The 19,093-nt window shown below is 41.9% G+C and overlaps 2 protein-coding genes across 4 annotated transcripts; one reads left to right on the top strand and one right to left on the bottom strand.

Moving 5' to 3' along the window:
* Positions 1-13,312, top strand: reep1 (receptor accessory protein 1). Of its 3 annotated transcripts, none has more exons than XM_047344920.1 (8): positions 1-157; positions 1,670-1,742; positions 1,826-1,902; positions 4,614-4,734; positions 5,122-5,235; positions 5,416-5,575; positions 8,010-8,284; positions 12,125-13,312. In XM_047344920.1, exons 1-8 carry the CDS (start codon positions 126-128, stop codon positions 12,194-12,196), a joined length of 924 nt encoding a protein of 307 aa, XP_047200876.1. In that variant the 5' UTR covers positions 1-125; the 3' UTR covers positions 12,197-13,312. The 3 variants fall into 3 exon arrangements, with proteins under 3 accessions (XP_047200876.1, XP_047200875.1, XP_047200877.1); XM_047344919.1 differs by having other exon boundaries at positions 8,010-8,296; XM_047344921.1 differs by lacking the exon at positions 1-157 and adding an exon at positions 206-335 and having other exon boundaries at positions 8,010-8,296.
* A 1,203-nt stretch (positions 13,313-14,515) lies between these two features.
* Positions 14,516-17,652, bottom strand: mrpl35 (mitochondrial ribosomal protein L35). The gene is made up of 4 exons (XM_047344924.1): positions 17,512-17,652; positions 17,165-17,336; positions 14,862-15,006; positions 14,516-14,780 (listed from the first exon to the last, which is right to left on the bottom strand). Exons 1-4 carry the CDS (start codon positions 17,537-17,539, stop codon positions 14,598-14,600), a joined length of 528 nt encoding a protein of 175 aa, XP_047200880.1. The 5' UTR covers positions 17,540-17,652; the 3' UTR covers positions 14,516-14,597.
* Positions 17,653-19,093: the final 1,441 nt, after the last annotated feature.

The following is a 19,093-nucleotide window of genomic DNA, read 5'->3' as shown; positions in this document are numbered from 1 at the left end:
TGCTCATCCTGCATGCATCACGTTGCAGCCTGTGTGCGTCCAGACGCCGCCGCCTGTGGACGCGCCTGTCATCTGGAGGAAACTCCTCCCCGCAGACAGCGCGTCCCGTCGCCTTTTCCAGCGCAATGGTCTCCTGGATCATCTCTAGACTTGTGGTGTAAGTCGTTTATTTTTCGTTTGGTTTCGTGTATGCTTTCAGAGTAATAGGACTGAAATAGACGTGGATCTGAGCCTCTCCGTAAAGGCGCAGAAGAAGCGCGCTCCTCAAGCCCCCGCAAATCTCCACGAACGGCCCAATTTAATCAGAATCAGATGTGAATATGGGAACAGATCAGGTGACAGGCTATGATTTTTTTCTCTGAACAGGGTGTTTTGTGCAGGACTGCAGTTTGGACCCTGAGCAGGAAGCTGAGCCAGGCCCGCAGACCTGTTCTATTTCTGAGGCAGCTGGCAGCGCTCACCAGCCAGGATCTCTTTGTGTTTATCAGATATATTTTTAAAAACAGACCGAGCAGCTGAGTTATGTCTTATACCACTAACAGTGAGTCAGATCATCCAGAGATGGGAGAAGCCTAAATGTTACTTGTGTATCTGAATAACAGGAGCGGTCCTTCGGTGTTTGTGTCCCAGATTTTCAAGCAGTACAAAGGGGATGGGTCAGCCTTCTCAGGTTACATTACAACACCTAAAGATGTGCAATCGTGCTAATATTTTCCTTCAATAAAGGCCTATTGCACCAGTAAAATGAGAGTGAAGTGTAAGGAGGATGACAACAGCTGGGTCACCAAGCTTAGAACAGTCCAGAAATTAAATTTAGAATATAAGATCCTGTTACTAGCTGGAGCTCCTCAGCTCTGGCTGTTATTCGGTGCTCCAACAGTGAAGGGCTGATATTCTGACTGTCCTTGTCTTGTTGAACTCTGTTAGCTGAACATTCAGGCAGCCCTGTTGTAATGTGATGTGGGTCAGAAATCTGATCTTGTCCCTGTTTGTGTCTCTGTGCATGCATCCTGCAAGCACAGACAGGTGTCTGCTGCAAATTTGTAGAAATGTAAAGAAAAAAATCCACATGTGAAATCAAATTTTAACTTTTGCTTTCTGGGCAGCTTGTACAGCCGAACATGTCAAGGCAAAATGTGACTCTGCTTCAGTTAGGTTGGCTATTTTAAAAAAAGCTGTTGTGCATTGATGATTGACTCAGCAAGAAGCAACAAATCGGTTTCTTCCAACTTGATGGTTCTGCAGGGTTTGGTTGCTGAGCTGTCCAGCCTTGCAGCTGATGAGATGTAATAAATGCCTTAACACTCCTGGGGAAACTAATTTAAGAATTACAGAGTTTTTAATCATGGGTGGCGCCACTTTAACATAAAGGTTAACATGAAGAGGACAGGAATTCACACTGCAATGTTTTCTGATTTAACATGAAAAAATTAAAAATGTTTAATAAATCTTTTTTGCTCAGACACCAAAAATATGTTTTTTTAGTTTAATTTTCTAATATCTGGTCTTTGAACCACATTCAATCCAGTTTGTACATTGGATTTGAATTGATGTAAAATTATGATTTATATTCACAGATAATTACAGTTAAGATGTCCTTTAATTTTAGGTGATTCTACACATTTGGACTGTACCGTTGGGATTAATTGGAACCTTTTCTGTCCTTTAGACTTGTTTTTGGTACACTATATCCGGCATACTCATCTTATAAGGCTGTGAAGACAAAAGATGTGAGAGAATACGTAAGTAGAGTTTAAAAAAATGAAAATCTAACTTGTACACAGCTGCTCTGTGTGGCTACATTTACCTTTATTTGGTATTACAGGTGAAATGGATGATGTACTGGATAATATTTGCTCTTTTTACCACGGTGGAGGTGTTTACAGATATGTTTCTTTGTTGGTAAGTTGGCTCATCTAAAACCAGATATTTACATGAACTTTATAAAAAGACACATAACCTTTGTTTGTTTCTGTTAGAATTATGATTATTGATTAATTAATCTTTATCAATAATTATAATAAAAAATCATAATTTGACTAAATTCATTTCTTAACCAAAATCCTCATTTATGAATCGAGACCAGAGATGTCTTCTGGTGTTGTAATTGTGGCTCAACGCCTTTGATAATTACAACCGTTAAATACTCAGTAATAATTGATAACTATTACCAGAGATGTCACTGTTTAATCAACCATTTATGCCGAAACGTGTGGAACTTTAACCTTATCTTGACTGACAAATCACTCTTGCACAAAATAAACACAGAGCGCCTTCTCTTTATCTATGTGAATATTTATTAAATCACAGCCCTGATACATGCAAAGTTCTACACAAAAGGGGTAAAATATCTAACTAAACTAAATAAAGCAAAACAGCAGTAATGGCAAAAATGATAATATGACAAAGGGTTGTGGTGGTGAGTGGAGGGTGGGGCGCAGCTCAAACTGTAACTCAGTTATACTCAGTCATAAAACCTCCCCCAACTCTGCGAGGTGAGCAGAGAAAGGGTTATAAAACTTTTGGCGGCAAGCTAGTAGGCAGTAAAGTTGAAGACAAAGAAAATGGTAAATTTCACCATGAGGTTATTATAACAGTCCATTCTCACAGCGCACCTGCGCTTGCTCTCAGGTATTCAACAACCCCGCAAAACACACACAAAGCTGGGTAGCGCAGCGGCCTCCAGACGTCAAACACGGCACATCAAAGTTTCAATAAAAAGGTTACATGCACATATCATTCAGAACACATTAGATTAAATAGCGAATCCCATCGCACTAAAACCTCCTGTACCCTGCCCAGGCTTTCTAAGAAAGAAATGAAGATAAAAGATGGGTTTTACTTGTCGTGTTCCTTCTGAGCAGGGTTGAGAGAGAGTGGGGTGGAAGTATGAAGTTAATGTGCATCCAGAGTTAACTTCAGGAAAAGTGGTCCATCTTCATCTTTTGTCCTCCTTGGCAAAAAGGGAAAATATGAGCTGACCATCAGCAGTCGACTAGAACCAAAACAAGGTGGCAATTTGTCTCCTTGAAACTCCGTGGGTTTTTTGGTTACGTGTTAAGCTCACGTCTTCGATCGGCAAAGTGAAATTTCTGGCCTTCTTTTTCCAGAAACCTCTTTTATGAATTTTTCGTTGGCCAACGAAGGAGAATAAATGAAATCCACTTGGGACTCTTCTCCAGGTGATGCTTCAGATGTTGGTAACCGTGTCATAGTCTCCAGCTGAAGGCAAATGGTGGGTCGTCTCATCGTCTGTTATATAGTTGACGGTGGCCTCAGGGCTGCGACGCCCCTGTCTTATCAGCCGCAGGGCCCGACGGGATCTGTAGGAACGGACTGTCCTGGATACAAAATGGCCGAAAACGCCAGGAGGCCTGGTGGCGTCCAGCAACGTGCAAATGGTCCAATATTCAGCAAACAAGTGGTCCAACATTTCTTACTGACTATCTAAAGCAGATTAAGTTTTTTTCTGTTTTAGGTCAATTAGGATATTAGAACTGTTTTTATTTTAAAAATGCAAAAATAATAAAAGAGAGAATTGTTTTACTACTTTCTTCAATTTCTACATTTTGTTAAAGACTAATATGCGTTTTCTTAGCATTTGATAGAATTTATCTTTCAGAATCAGATGTGAATATGTAGCTTCTATATAGCTTTGGGTATATTCCAGCTATTTTGTGAAGTGCACCAGTCCTTCCTGCAGCAAAACACGCCCACAACATGATGCTGCCACTGCCCTACTTCACAGTTATGATGCTGTTCTTGGGCTTGCAAGCTTCACCCTTTTTCCTCCAAATTGTAACATTGGTCATTATGGCCAAAGACTTAATTTTCTTTTATCAGACCACAGGATATGTCTCCAAAAATTAAGGTCTTTGTCCCTGAGTGCATTTGCTCTATGTGATAAAGCTTTATTTTGCTTTCAGAAAAATGGCTTCTTGTTTGCTGAGCCTTTTAGCCCATGCCGCTACAGGACTTGTTTCACTGTGTGCAATAACTCTTTCTTACAAGCTTCAGCCAGCATCTTCACAAGGTCTTTTGCTTTTGTTTTGGGGTTGATTGACACATTTCACACAGAAACACGTTAAATCTCTGGATGGAAACATTACAGAGGTTGGACATTGCTCTGGCATTTATAGTTTTGCACAATTGTTTCAACAGATATATGTAGCACTTTCAAAAATCTTGCAATTGCACTAAAGGAGAAACTTGACTTTTGGAGGTCCACAATTCTCTTCCTGATATCTTGCCTGATTTTTTTTAATGATGTCACAGAAGGAAGAGGTGTGTTTGAGCTGTTGCCTTAAACAACTTCCACAGATGTTCCTCCGTTTAGCTCAAATGCTTTGAATGAACTTATCATTAATTTATTTACAAAGCCAAGACATCATCCCCTGTGCTTTCAGAAATTGTTAAGTCTTAGAGTATGAAAACTTTTGAAGAAAATAATAAAAATAATCTCTAAAAATGTGCATTGCAATATTTTAGCATTTAGCAAATAGAATTACAGACAGGAGGAAAACATGTTAGTGTCCAGTGTAATATTCAAAGGAAAATAGTTTTTTATTTCTGTGTGAACGTGTTTTGCTGCCATCCTGGGTCTGTCCTTGCAGGCTTCCGTTCTACTATGAACTGAAGATAGCCTTTGTGGTGTGGCTCCTGTCCCCTTACACCAAAGGCTCCAGTGTGATGTACAGGAAGTTTGTCCATCCCACGCTTTCCTCAAAAGAAAAGGTGAAATCCCCTTCCTCAGTGGTATCATGTTTTGTTTTCTGTGAGGTCCTCAGAAGTTCAAAGTTTTTCAGTGGAGGAACATGTTCTGCAGGCTGGAAGGTTATGTGACTAACAGAGTTTGAGCATCTGCAGAATGAACAAAAGTACCTTTGTGGCAATTTTCTTTCCCACTAGCTGCTAAAATGTGTTTGCTGAATGAGTGAGAGGAAATGTCACACTGCTTTTCCATTTCTGCTGCCCCTTTTGTCCTCAAGGTAACTCAGGAAACAGATAAATGTATTTTCTCAGGATCAGAAGTCACACAGGTTAAAGAGAAGCAGCAGCCTGCTGAGTGACGAAGGAAGCTGATAATGAGGGAAAATCTGCTTGTGTGATTTTTTTCTTCAGGACATCGATGAGTACATCTGCCAAGCAAAAGACAAAAGCTATGACACATTGGTGCATTTTGGGAGGAAAGGACTGAATGTTGCAGCCACAGCTGCAGTTATGGCTGCTGCAAAGGTAATGCAAACTATACAGACATATGATCACAGTGTGCTCTGCTGTTTTCTGATCTCTGACAATTTTAAAATCCCAATTAAATTTATATATTTAAACCAAAAGGTGTAACAAGTTCTCTGAGTAATAATATGCATTCATAACTACTGGTGATAAATAGAAAGCCTGATGTCTCTGCTTCAGGGTCAAGGTGTTCTGTCAGATAGATTACGGAGTTTCAGCATGCAGGATCTGTCGTCCTACCAGTCTGACCCAGTTCAGACCGGACCCAGCGCCGCCCAGCCCACCACAGCTCAACACCGAACCAGACCCATCATCCGTAGCAAGTCAGAGAGCTACAAGGGTGAGACATCTTAACCGCTCTGCCTGCTGACAAACTGAACCTTTTTTTTACATTTATAACAAGAAGCTTTAATGTGTTTGATTGAGGTTTTATGTGATATACCAGAACAAACGGGAGTACAGAAATTTGAAGTAGAAGGCAAATTATACAGGTTTTTCAAGTTGTTTTTACAAACAAAATGTTTCACATATTATTGTGTTCAACCCACTGGGTCAAAACTTGGTAGATAAACCTTTTGCTGTAAGTAGAACTGCCTCTTTTGAGGTTTGCTCTACCAGCTTTGACCATCTAAAGACTAAAACTTTTATCCATTCTTCTTCTAAAAGCTCACACTCAGTCCGATTGGATACAGAGCATAATGTGAACATCAATTTTCAAGGCTTGCTACAAATGTTTAATTGACTTTAGCTCTGGACTTTGACTGGGCCATTCTAACACATGTGGATGTTTTGATCTAAACCATCCCAGTGTAGCTCAGGCTGGATGTTGAGGGGTTATTGTCCTGCTAGAAGGTTAACCTCTGTCCTGGTCTCAAGTCTTCTGAAATCCCCAACCAGGTTGTCTTCCAGGGTTGTCCTGTATTTAACTCCATCCTTCTTCCCATCAATTCTGACCAGCTTCCCTGTCCCTCCTAAAGAAAAGCATCCCCTCAGCATGATGCTATCAGTACCATATGTCACCATTGGAAAGGTCTGTTCAGGGTTATGTGCAATGTTAGTTTTCCACCAGACCTAATAAGTTGTGATATCTTGTGAAAAAAGTAAACTTTTGCAAACAGGACATCTTCTTGCCACTCTTCCATAAAGACCAGATTTGTACAGATCACAGCCAATACTTGTTGACACGTTTTCCTACTTGAGCTGTGAATCTCTGCAGCTCCTCCATAGTGAGCCTCTTGGCTGCTTCTTTGATTAATGCCTTCCTTCCCCAGTCTGTCTGCTAAGGTGGATGGCCATGTCTTGGCAGGTTTGTAGATGGTCCATCATCTTTTGATGTTCCGATGACTTTTGAAACAGAGCTCTTCAGAGAACAGCTGGATTTATAATGAGATTTAATTACATTTCATTTAGGGGTGTGAACACAAATGTAGTTAGGTCATGCTGCTTTTTTCAGATTTTTATTTTTTAGGAAATATTGAAAACCATGCATATTTTTCTTCCATTTCAATAAGATGCACGATTTTATGTTGGTTCATAAAACGAAGTCCCAAAAAATACATTGAAGTTTGTAGCTGTAGCGTGACAAATTGTGGGTAAAGGTTCAAGAGTTGTGAATACTTTTGCAAGATAGGGTACCATCCTCACCACACAGCCTACAGATAAATATTGGTACCATAATGGATCTTCTTCTGAGTTGTTAGTGATGACAGATCTGTCATACTGCTACAGCTTGGATGGTTTAGGACAAACCACCCTGCAGGCATCTCTATTCCTGTTCAGATTTGTTTCAGCCCACAGATATGGTTCAGTGAATCTGCTTTCCTGAGCGTTCCCCAGAACTTAGTCTGGACGTCCTGTTTGGAACAAGTCTGGCCTCCCAGGACCACCAGTCTAACCATCCGGTGACAGAACTCACACATAGTAGCAAGGACTCATTCCCAGTTTCACATGAGGAGAACAGACCTTGTTTTATGGTAGTATTGTTTTTTTTAGATTATAGATAAAACTAGATGTAAATACTGGATGTATGGATTTCACAAACACTGAAACTTTCATAGATGTTCCTAAATCTTAGGAATAAATTCCTTTTGTTAACAAAGAAGTTCACACTAAGGTTGTGAACGTTTTGAAATTGTTGTGTAATTTCCTGAAAGCTGGTCTCTGTGGCTCAGTGGAACCTTTACAGCGACGCTCATTTATTTAGTGGATGAACACATATTTGATGATGGTGTGGGGTGGCAGCTCAAATAAACCATGAGGCTGATGTTGATCAAAAGTTTAAAACAGAGAAGATCATAAGCTAAATAAAGAAATCGTTTGTAGACGTTAAGGTGAATAATTATCCGTTTAGGTCTTTTTAAGAAATTCTTGGATTCATTTATGTTTGTTATGTGTCCAAACCAGGACAATAATTATCTCTGCAGGAGATACGATAGAGATATGATGATCAAAATAGCCTTTGGAACAGGATTATACAATAAGGAATATAGCCAGAGAGGATGAACTGTAACAATGCATGCATGTGAAGGAAGAAGAGAAGAAACTGAAAAACCGCCTTCTTATGCTTGTTTGTGCTCCAACAAAATGCTTTCTGTCTCATTATGTTTTTGCCCAGCGGTTTGCAGGATAGCGGCGCAATATTATCTGAGCTTTTAAATTTACAGTAAACAGAGAAACAAGTTCCCACATTATGGCAGTAACCTGATCCAGCAGGCCTAAGAGGTGTTTCATCTGTTCTTCATTCTTCCACCAACGTCTGTTTTTCCACGGTGCAGATTTTGACATGAATGAGTATGAGGTGCTGGGGTTGGAGCAGTTGGACTCTGCAGAGTTTCTACCCCAAACAACGCCAACCTCCGAGTCTAGGTCCACATCTGTTACACCATCTGTGACGCCCCAGTCCAGCCCACTCTCCACACCCACTCCACCTGCTACTCCTGCAGCTCAGGAGCAATCCGAGGAAGGTCTGGGGAATGAGGGTCTGGGGAATGAGATGCGTGCCATGTCCAGCTCTCCACAGCTCCGGATGAGTAAGAGGAAAGCTCCGGAGGTATGCAGCCTGGTGAGCGTGGCTGCTCGGCTGCTACCTGCTGTTAATCTGGGAGTGGTGATATGCTCTCTAACAGACTAACTTCTGCAGCTTCATTTTCAAATGATCATCGCAGTACAGAAGTATTTATCCATTTACTGAGTGTGGCTGCTCGGAGGACTTCTGCAGTGATGCACTAACCTCATAGGAATTTGCATCGACTTAAAATCCTCAGCCATGACTCACATGTTTGGAAATATGGTGGGGGAAATAAGTATTTAACAAGTCAATGTCTTTCACAGTAAATTACCTTTTGTAGTATGTGTGGATTACTTGCCAACATCTGTTGTAACTCATATCAATACGTCTATCAGCAAAATATGGTTGGCACAAAGGTGAGGAAAATTGATATCTCTTGGTATAAATCATGGGAAGGCCTATTTATTTCCCTTTAAATGGTCCCGTGGGGCATTTTTTTGCACCCCTAGAAACTTGCCAAATTCTTTTTGCCAATGCATTCCCCCTTTAATTTCTGTTTAAGGGGAATTAAACAGGCTTCCCCTCCTTGAACTGCCACCTTAACGTGGTGGAGGGGTTTGAGTGCTCAAATGATCCTAGAGGCTATGTTGTCTGGGGCCTAAATGCCCCTGGTAGGGTCTCCCATGGCAAACAGGCTCTAGGTGATGGGTCAGACAAAGAGTGGTTCAAGAATCCCTCATGAGGACCAAAATATCGAGGCACGTGACGTCGCCCGGTACGGCGGAGCCGGGGTCCCACCCTGGAGCCAGGCCTGGGGTCGGGACTCGTCGGAGAGCGCCTGGTGGCCGGGTTGCTCCTCGCGGGACCCGGCCGGGCCAAGCCCGAACGAGAGACACGAGGCCATCCCCCAGTGGGCCCACCACCTGCAGGGGGAACCGTGAGGGACCGGTGCAAAGAGGATTGGGTGGCGGACGAAGGTGGAGACCTCAGCGGCCCGATCCCCGGATGCTTAGGCTGGCTCTAGGGACGTGGAATGTCACCTCGCTTGGGGGGAAGGAGCCTGAGCTTGTGCGGGAGGTCGAGAAATATCGACTAGAAATAGTCGGGCTCGCCTCCACGCACAGCGTGGGCTCTGGAACCCATCTCCTTGAGAGGGGTTGGACTCTCTTCTACTCTGGAGTGGCCCACGGGGAGAGGCGGCGGGCTGGTGTGGGTTTGCTTGTTGCCCCCCAGCTCAGCCGTCTCGTGTTGGGGTTTACCCCAGTGGATGAGAGGGTCGTATCCCTGCGCCTTCGGGTTGGGGAGAGGTCTCTGACTATCATTTCAGCCTATGGGCCGAGTGGTAGTGCAGAGTACCCGGCCTTCTTGGCGTCCCTGTCGGGGGTGCTGGATAGTGCCGCTCCCGGGGACTCCATTATTCTGCTGGGGGACTTCAACGCCCACGGCGGCAATCCCAGAACCCGGTGGTGGACACCGGCAGTATGGGATGCTGTCAAGCTGAAGAAGGAGTCCTATCGGCTGTGGTTGGCTTGTGGGACTCCTGAGGCGGCTGACGGGTACCGTGAGGCCAAGCGTGCCGCGGCCCGGGCTGTGGCAGAGGCAAAAACTCGGGCCTGGGAAGAGTTCGGTGAGGCCATGGAGAAGGACAACCGGTTGGCCTCGAAGCGATTCTGGCAAACCAGTGTGGTTTTCGTCCCGGCCGTGGAACACTGGACCAGCTCTATACCCTCTACAGGGTGCTCGAGGGTTCATGGGAGTTTGCCCAACCGGTTCACATGTGTTTTGTGGACCTGGAGAAAGCATTCGACTGTGTCCCTGTGGGGGGTGCTCCAGGAGTATGGAATCGGGGGCCCTTTATTAGGGGCCATCCGGTCTCTGTACAAGTGGAGCAGGAGTTTGGTTTGCATTGCCGGCACTAAGTTGGACCTGTTCCCGGTGCATGTTGGACTCCGGCAGGGCTGCCCTTTGTCACCGGTCCTGTTCATAACTTTTATGGACAGGATTTCTAGACGCAGCCAAGGGCCGGAGGGGGTCTGGTTTGGGGACCAGTGGATTTCGTCTCTTCTTTTTGCGGATGACGTGGTCCTGCTGGCCCCCTCTAGCCAAGACCTACAGCATGCACTGGGGCGGTTCACAGCCGAGTGTGAAGCGGCTGGGATGAGGATCAGCTCCTCCAAGTCCGAGGCCATGGTTCTCGACCGGAAAAGGGTGGCTTGTCCTCTTCAGGTTGGAGGGGAGTTCCTGCCTCAAGTGGAGGAGTTTAAGTATCTCGGGGTCTTGCTCACGAGTGAGGGAAGAATGGAGCGGGAGATCAACAAATGGATCGGTGCGGCTGCCACAGTAATGGGGGCACTGTGCCGGTCCGTTGTGGTGAAGAGAGAGCTGAGCCGAAAAGCAAAGCTCTCAATTTACCGGTCGGTCTACGTTCCTACCCTCACCTATGGCCATGAACTTTGGGTCATGACTGAAAGAACGAGATCCCGGATACAAGCGGCTGAAATGAGCTTCCTCCGTAGGGTGGCCGGGCACTCCCTTAGAGATGGGTGAGGAGCTCGGCCATCCGGGAGGGGCTCGGAGTAGAGCCGCTGCTCCTCCACATCGAGAGGAGCCAGTTGAGGTGGCTCGGGCATCTATACCGGATGCCTCCTGGACGCCTTCCTCGGGAGGTGTTCCAGGCACGTCCCACCGGGAGGAGGCCCAGGGGACGGCCCAGGACACGCTGGAGGGACTATGTCTCTCGGCTGGCCTGGAAACGCCTTGGGCTCCCCTTGGAGGAGCTGGAGGAGGTGTCTGAAGAGAGGGACGTCTGGGCGTCTCTGCTGAGTCTGCTGCCCCCGCGACCCGGTCCTGGATAAGCGGAAGACAACGAGTACGAGTACGAGTAAACAGGCTTTCCAACGAAATAAGATTTATTACCAAGAGGCATTGTTTCATAAAGAAAAAATCAACCAAACAAAAATTTCCCTACTTTTTTTGCTAACTATATAATGCTGATAGACCTACTGACATGCTAGTTGCAGCAGATGTTGGCAACAGCTAAATTAATCCACACATACTACAAAAACAACACAAAATAGTCCATTGAGTGCATCATAAGCATATGCAGTAAATTATTGACATTAAGTGCCTGCCAGTGTGTTTTACTCAGCTAAACATATATTTCATGCTCTGTGGGATGGGGGAATTTATTGATGATATTGAGTCTGTTGCTTTCAGGTGTTAATGTCCTAGGCTGGTCTTTTTTATTAATTAAGGCTTTATTAAAAATTGTCGGTGGTTACATAAAGGTGATATGAAGAAATTTCAGTGGCATGAAAATGAACTATTTTCAATAACTGTAGGATTTATTTTTCTTTGTTGATGTTGAGGATAATGCTACTTTTATTTTTTTGTATTTCATTTTTATTTCTACTTGTCCTTTTGTTTTAAGGGAAATTGAATCGACAATACATTACAATTAAAGAATAATAATACAGAAATAGTATTTAATATGAAGTAGATTATTACTGTGTCATGTTGTTTTCCAAAATATTAGAAAATATACAATTTACTGAAAGACAAGATTCTGAACTGAGGCTCTGTCAAAAATAGTACATCAGTTTTGATTAGATTTTTCTTTGTTTGTGTTTTTTTTAATTTGCGCCTCTTTTTTTAAACTAAAGGCCTAAATTGACTTTAAACATAAATTGTCTCAGTTAAACAAATTGCACCTCGGTTTTAGACAGACTAAATTTTTTAAAGCATCAGTTTCATCTGAGATTTGGTTTTACTTATTAAAACAATAAAATCAGCATTATCCCAGCTTCATTGTCTAAGATGGCTGCAGCAGTATGGATGCAATGACTCTGTCTGATCACGCTCCATCTGCCTCTGTGCTTCCAGCCTCCTCTTAGAGTCCTGCGGCCTCTCACAAGATCCAGGAGTGCTCTTTCTTCAAACAATGAAGCCATGTGAAGCTGTCCTTGCATCTCCTCCAGCTGCCTGTGCTGCAACGTGTGAAAATACTGAATGGCAAGAAGCTCCACGACTGAAGCAGCCCTGCTTTGGAACGCCGTATTACCAAAGTGACCTATGAAGATCCCAAATTTGCAGTATATAACCCCTGTAGTTCATGATGTTAAGAGAAATGAGGTTTGGTCAGATGAGTGAATGTGCTCCATGCTGACAGACACTAAATATGTATTTATGTACAGTTTGTGAATTTGTTCTAATGCTTTGGTTGTTTTTATATATTGGAGATGGTTGCATGTGTATTCCTCTTAATTGGTCTTAGTGTTTCTGAAGCAGAATGTACTTTAGAGGAAATCATCACAGGGGCAGAGAAGGTTCTCGAGTCGAGGACTGAAACAAGAGCTGAGGCTGTTTTTTGTTTTAATTTTCATCGTCCACCTATCAGACGTTTACCTCTATCTCTGTGGGCCTTAAAGAAACAAACACCCAACATTATTTGCACTATGTCAGTAATTTACATCACTGCCCTCAGACAAAGCTGTGGCCCAGTTTTCTTATCCAGATTTTTTTTAAGGGTTTGATTTCTTCTGTAATCACAACTAAATGTCAGAAATTAATCACTACAATCAGTTCAGTTTCTGAAGACTTAATCCTTTGTAAAGACCTTATGGCTGAAAATTCATAAAAGACACAAATTGCATTATTTTTCAGAGTTTAAAATCCCCGATTGATGTTAACTGAGCATCTCTATGGGCTCTCGTTGCTCCTCCTGATAACCTGAGCCGCTGTGTTGGTTAACAGCTCATGTTGATGTCTTTTTCTTGTACTTTAGTCACTGAGCCTGAACCTGACTTTCACTGTGTTAGTGTGCAGTAATTTTACATGGTTGCATCTGTATCATTACAGTGGTTAAAGTAAAAAACAAAAACTGAAGCTTCTCAGGTACAACTGTTCTGTTTACATCCATTCACTCTGATATTGTAGATACACTTATTATGCACATTAAACTCTTCTTTCAGTGGATTAAATTGTGGGAAAGAAGCAGGGTGTTTCTGATGATGTGTCAGTGTTGTCAGTGTTGGAGGTGATTTGCATACATTAAATTTAATGCCCAAGCTGCCTGCATGATCCTGATTTCTATGAACATTTAATGTTTTTATGTGAAGCGGCTCTGGCTTAGTTTCTGTGTGGACACAACATTAAACATCATACATCTTTTGGTTGTAATACAGAGAAACTTTCCTCCTCAGACATTTTAGAGTTGTGAAAAAAAAATTAGGACACTCCAAGAAAGTGATTTAATAGCTGTTAAACAGAAAAGGTACCATGTTCTCCATATTAAACATGTGTGTTTTCTAGCTGAGGTGAAAGTAATCCGTGCAAAGAACATAATTCCAGACATCCTAGTCTTTGCCTTTGTGCTCTCAGGCAAACTTTAGTCTGGCCTTCATGTTTTTCTTACAGATCAGAGGTTGCTCCTTGCACCCCTACCATGAAAGTTCAACTTGAGCGTTCTCTTTCTGATTGTACAGACATGCACTTTCATATCAGCAGTATTAAGATCCTGCAGTTGGTCCTGCGTAGGCTTCTTTTAGCCTCTTGGTGTCTGCTTTTAGGATTAATCTGCTTGAACAGCCAGACCTGGGCATGTTGGCAGTTGCTTCGAATCTCCTCCACTTGTGGACTATTTTCCAGGCTGATTTCTAAATTCCTTAAGACCTCTTTTACTGTCCTACCAAACTCATAATTGCAAGTCTTCTTTCAGAACGCTTGGCAGCTCTTTGGTTTTCATCATGGTGCTCATTCTCAATTCAGCAGTCAGAAGCACCAAATTAAACATTTGAGGTTCAAAAAAGAGCAAACTTCCTTCAGCACTGCACCTAATGAACAGATTAAAGTGACAATCAATGTGGGGTTTTGCTAATTTATTCTTCCCCTGCACTTGCAGTTCTGTTCAAAGTTCTTTAGTTTTTATTATTCATATTTCTTGGATTTTTTTAATATGTGTAAAACTGATATTAAATATCTAAATGTCCAGAAATGTTTGAAAACACGGGCCTTTGCAGGGGTGTCGTAAATTATTCAGACGACTGTAAATCAGATTTAATCCTTACATTTTTTCTGGCGGGCCAGAATGTAAAATATCTTTCTAATTGATAACAGCTCAAAACTAAAATCTGAGGTGTGATGACATCATATTTCATAACTGTTGATTTTTGACCCCAAACAACTTCGATCAAATTAATGATAGTAAAAAAATATAGATGTAGACTTCAAGTTTGATGGTTTTGGTCCAATTGTCTTCGGAAAACAGATACGAGATGTTTTGACATACACTTTATTTTATGACAATATGGATGTTTGAAATTATTACATTAAGTTCAGGATCAGAACATTATTTTATTCAGAGGTTAACCCGGTCATGGTACTTCAGATACCGATCATCAAGGAACCAGTTCCTCCTTTTCCAGAAAGAAGTGGTCATTTTATCCAGGAGTTTGCTCTGGGTCTTGTTACAGAAAACGATTTCCCTCAAACGCTTTCGCCTTGCGGGCAGCTTCTTCCAAAGCTTTTTCTTGTAGCCGGCCTGTTCAGAGGGCAAAGACTCTTCATTAGATGTACATTATACAGAAACTAGAGATTCTGACAGGTAATAAAAAAGGCACACCTTCCGTCTGATCCAAAGGCCACAGTGCAGTCGCATAAACCGTGCAGTCACCGCTTTTACTGTTTTTCTCTTTCCCTTCTTCAGGCTGACATATGTCAGGTTTCTGCAGGGCTGCCATGTCAGGCTGGGGACCAGTGCGGAAACCCTAAAATTAAAATATAGATATATAAAAAAATTAAAAAAAACATTCTCAAAATCACAGTGATCCAACCCAGCCACAGATCTCCTTCTCGAAAAACTTGTCTTCACAATGGATTTTAATTAGAGGTACACCAATCTATAGGCCCCGATTTCCTTAATTTCGAGTGATTGGTCGACACATGTGAAATTGATCTTATCTCTCTCTGCAAAGGTCTGAAAGTCAGCCACTGTCTCATTTTGCTATGGCTTTAGAAGGGCTGACTGACTGAACCACCTACCAGTTCACGTTGCCAACATTAGATTGGAAAATTGAAGGCGTATTGTGACCTTATAACATCTGATAGCGTCAGTAATAAAAATAAATCTGGATCACCCAAAATCGTAATCGGCAGGTCAGGTTTTTTAAAGATCGGTGATCGGCCAGAAAACTGCAATCATTGCACTCCTTATTTTAATGCAGATCAGAACCTTTTGGGCAGTAATGACGCGGTTGCTCTGGATTTTCTAGTCCTTCTAAGTTAAAACCCCCACCTATGATCCTAAGATATGGATGATGGTTGAAAGAACAAGATGCTGGACTCAAGATGAAGTGACCTTCCTTCATGGGGCTTTACCTGTTACCACAAGACCAGATCTCAGTTAAGAGGAAGACAAAAACATGAATAAATGGGTGATTAAAACTAGAAACGTAAATATTGCTGTTCACTAAATCTTTTTAACGGCGATAGGTTTAAACTGCCATTTTTTTAAAGCTGGGATAATACTTTAGCTGAAAATTGTGATGATGATATCAATTAATATTAACCTTTATCTTTTCTTGCTGCTAAACAATGTCCACACCACTTACTCTAAGCTTTAGTATCTCAGACACTAATCAAGTGTGGCCATTAAGGCCAGTTTTTGAAAGCAGGTTAATTAAAAAGCACATTTCTTTGACACAAACAGCTTTTTGCCTATTGTTGTAAGCAGAAAACAGATCTTTGCGACAGGATTATGTCCAATAGTAGTGTGGTTGCCTACTGTTGATACAGAAAATGTCAGAGTGAGCTCTCTTAGTTTCTGCAAAGCTCATTCTTTGCCATAAATGTGGGTTAGATCTGTGAAAGCAAACATGTAAACAGGACAGATTTCTCCACACCCACCAACACACAATCTCGTCTTAAAACGCTATTTGCTCCTGGGTTACAAAACAACTGGAATATTGAATTTAAGAGCAGAAACAACTGAATTAGGACAAAACACAGTGTTTCTCACAGCTACAATAAATAGATCGAGAAGGGAGTAAACAGCCAGACCATACATGCGAATGCAGAAGCATAATGTTTTTCAGGTGAGAATGAATGTTTTTACTGTGATTTTTAGAGTATTGTTTGTCGATGTCTGCAGATTGCATTATTAAATAAACAAAAACAGTTCGCTCTGATGTTTCTCTCTTCATGTTTACCCAGGATTTTTTCCTCTGTCTGAGCCACATAATCCACAAATTGTATTTCTGTAATTTAACACCCCATCCATCCAACAAGTGTAGCTTCAAGTGAGTTTTAGGGCCACATGTTATTGTGAGCAAAGCAAATGTAGACAGACAGACGTGACCGGTTGTTCTCGCTTGATTGGGAGACTTTCAGCTGCTTCCATTCACTGCCGCTTGGTAACATAACAGGTCAACAGCACACTGATATAAACTGATCTGGGGACTCAGTTGTTGAGAGAATGGGAGGGCTCACACCCATACACAGTGTTAAAAAATTGGTCAGAACCAGAACTTTAACATTAAATTTATAGTGTTGAAAAGCGGCCGTTCGGCATTGTGGGGAATTACATGCAGACTGCTTAAAAGCCTCTGTAGGGTGCTGGTTTGTCAGATTTACAACCTACTGCTCTCTTCTGACTTCCTCTTCTTCCCTGAATAAATCTCCATATAAGTCTTTACTTTATGAGCTAAAAGCTGATGACTTTGCTAACGGATGGGTGTTACACATTCATGACCCAGCTCCGCCGTCCAGAAGTAACACCATCACTCTTCGGTAACCTTCGGCTGCTCTCTCTGGTACCATGTGCTCGCTGTTTGACATTTTTCTGAATGAAAATAACTGTCGTGAACTACAATCCTGAACACAGTTGAAAAGGAAAACGTGTTAATCGTGATAATAAATGGAGGTTACCGCTGCAGGAGGGGATAGCGGAGAGTCTGAGCCGCAGCAGGCCGGAGAGGAGCGCAGACGGCGGCTGCAGCTGTTGCGAACAGAGGCAGAGGCTGAGACTGGATGAACGCAGACAGCTTACAGATCTGAGGAGGACTGGTTCCGACGGAGCGGGACAGAGGCCTCAGGAGCCCTGATACAAAAATAGAGAGAACACAGAGCAAGAGAAAACCAGTTTCCCCCACATCAGAAACAAGCTGAGCCATCACACTAACCTGGTCAGATCACAAACTGTTTCCTACAATGACATTAACAGCATAAAAAAGATGAATTAACGACACACAACAAAATAAAAATCAGAAACACACCTGACAACCTTCTGACGACCGCCGCCATGTTTTCTTCTCAATGCCTAGCAACGGTGGCCTGCTTGGACAAACTTCATTCATTCGCTGGTAGCGTTAACCTCGCCGCCGTATTCTGCACATTCATCACTGCCCCCTAGCGTTCACTTCAGAACACTTGCAGTTATTTGCAGAATCTCAGCTTGATAGGTCTCTTTCAGCAGTCCTGACCGTCTCAGTGAATGTTTTTCTTTAATCATGCACATATTTTATGCAGAAATGTTCAATACCCATTTATTCATATTTTAATTAACCCTGACCTTTTTATCATTCAGGCATAAAAAGCTACTAAACTCCAGGGGTGAGCTAACTTTAAATCAGATCTTCGAGTTGGATCCAGTTGGATGAAACACAGAAAAAGATGTTTCTGTTCTAATCTAAGAAAAATATCAAACACGAAACAGCACTACAGCAACAGCAAGCTAATTTCTAAAGAGCTGAAACTGTCATAATTTAAATGATAAGCTGAACATGTGCTGTTTATCTGCACATGTATATAAATACCGGTATATATATTCATACTACATGTGTTTTCTTTTTTTCTTCTCACTCAAGAACAGAAGCTAAAGAAGAGGGAAACAAACTGCAAACTTAAAGCAAGTCCAAAATAACTGAAATCCATTTGACAAGTGGACAAGTGCTGATAAGACCACGAAGATTAGAGAAATATCTGGCTTGTTAGGTGGAAAAAAGGAAACCTTGGCTTAAAACATTTCCACAGCACTGTAAAGTAAGCACATCATAGAAGATAAGAGAGGCCTTGGAAAGACTGCAGTAACAGTAGTTATTTTTGATAAAATATGATTCCATGAGTTGGATTCATTATTTTATTAAATTAATCTTTTCTTCAAATAAAAAAATAGGACATTGCAAGTGATGACTGCAGGCCACTCTGAAATTACTGAATCTTATTTTATGGACTGGAAATTTCACAGGAAATCCAGTTTTACTTGTGTAAAACTTTGAAACCTATTTTTATTACTTTGATTTGTTGAAGATCTCCTACAGAAATAAATGTTCCTGTGCAGATAGTCTTCAGTTGATCATTTACATAAGCTCCCACAGAGTGGGGAAGTGTTCAGTGCTGTGGGATCAGACATACATGTTGTGGCAGAAGTCTTTGAGTTGAAGCAGTGGTGGCCCACATTCTTTAGATAACAGTTTTCATCTTGAACCTGCAGTGTGTTTCTAATGTTTTCACATTTTAGATATAGATCTGGGGTCAGTTCATTATGTGTGCAACAACATACATGTCACTGTACGCCATAAGCGTGTGAAACTGAATTCCTTTTTGTGCGCACAAACCGATTCTGAAACTTTTTACACCTGCAAATATCTAATAATACATCTACTGATTTCATTTTTTCACATTCGACAGTACATTGTTTGATTTAACCCAAAATTTCAAATTTAAAATACCATTTTTGTTAAGGTCATTTAAATTGACGTTTAATAACCTCATTGATATCCTGAATCCATTTAAGACTGGGGGACTGCTAGGAAAATGTGCCTTCTCTGATCATAGGACCAGCATGAAATATTTATA

The sequence above is a fragment of the Girardinichthys multiradiatus genome, chromosome 19, assembly GCF_021462225.1.
Source record: "Girardinichthys multiradiatus isolate DD_20200921_A chromosome 19, DD_fGirMul_XY1, whole genome shotgun sequence".
In the NCBI taxonomy this organism is placed as follows: Eukaryota; Metazoa; Chordata; class Actinopteri; order Cyprinodontiformes; family Goodeidae; genus Girardinichthys; species Girardinichthys multiradiatus.
This window is presented reverse-complemented; position numbering and strand designations above follow the sequence as displayed.

Excerpts from the sequence above, each read along its gene's own strand:
- reep1 (XM_047344919.1), top strand. The coding sequence starts at position 126 with ATGGTCTCCTGGATCATCTCTAGACTTGTGGT. Across the intron at positions 4,735-5,121 it reads CGCTTTCCTCAAAAGAAAAG|GACATCGATGAGTACATCTG; the intron begins GTGAAATCCCCT and ends TTTTTTCTTCAG. Across the intron at positions 5,576-8,009 it reads CAAGTCAGAGAGCTACAAGG|ATTTTGACATGAATGAGTAT; the intron begins GTGAGACATCTT and ends TCCACGGTGCAG.
- mrpl35 (XM_047344924.1), bottom strand. The coding sequence starts at position 17,539 with ATGGCGGCGGTCGTCAGAAGGTTGTCAG. Across the intron at positions 17,337-17,511 it reads GGTCGTCAGAAGGTTGTCAG|GGCTCCTGAGGCCTCTGTCC; the intron begins GTGTGTTTCTGA and ends TTTTTGTATCAG. Across the intron at positions 15,007-17,164 it reads CGCTATCCCCTCCTGCAGCG|GGTTTCCGCACTGGTCCCCA; the intron begins GTAACCTCCATT and ends TTTTAATTTTAG.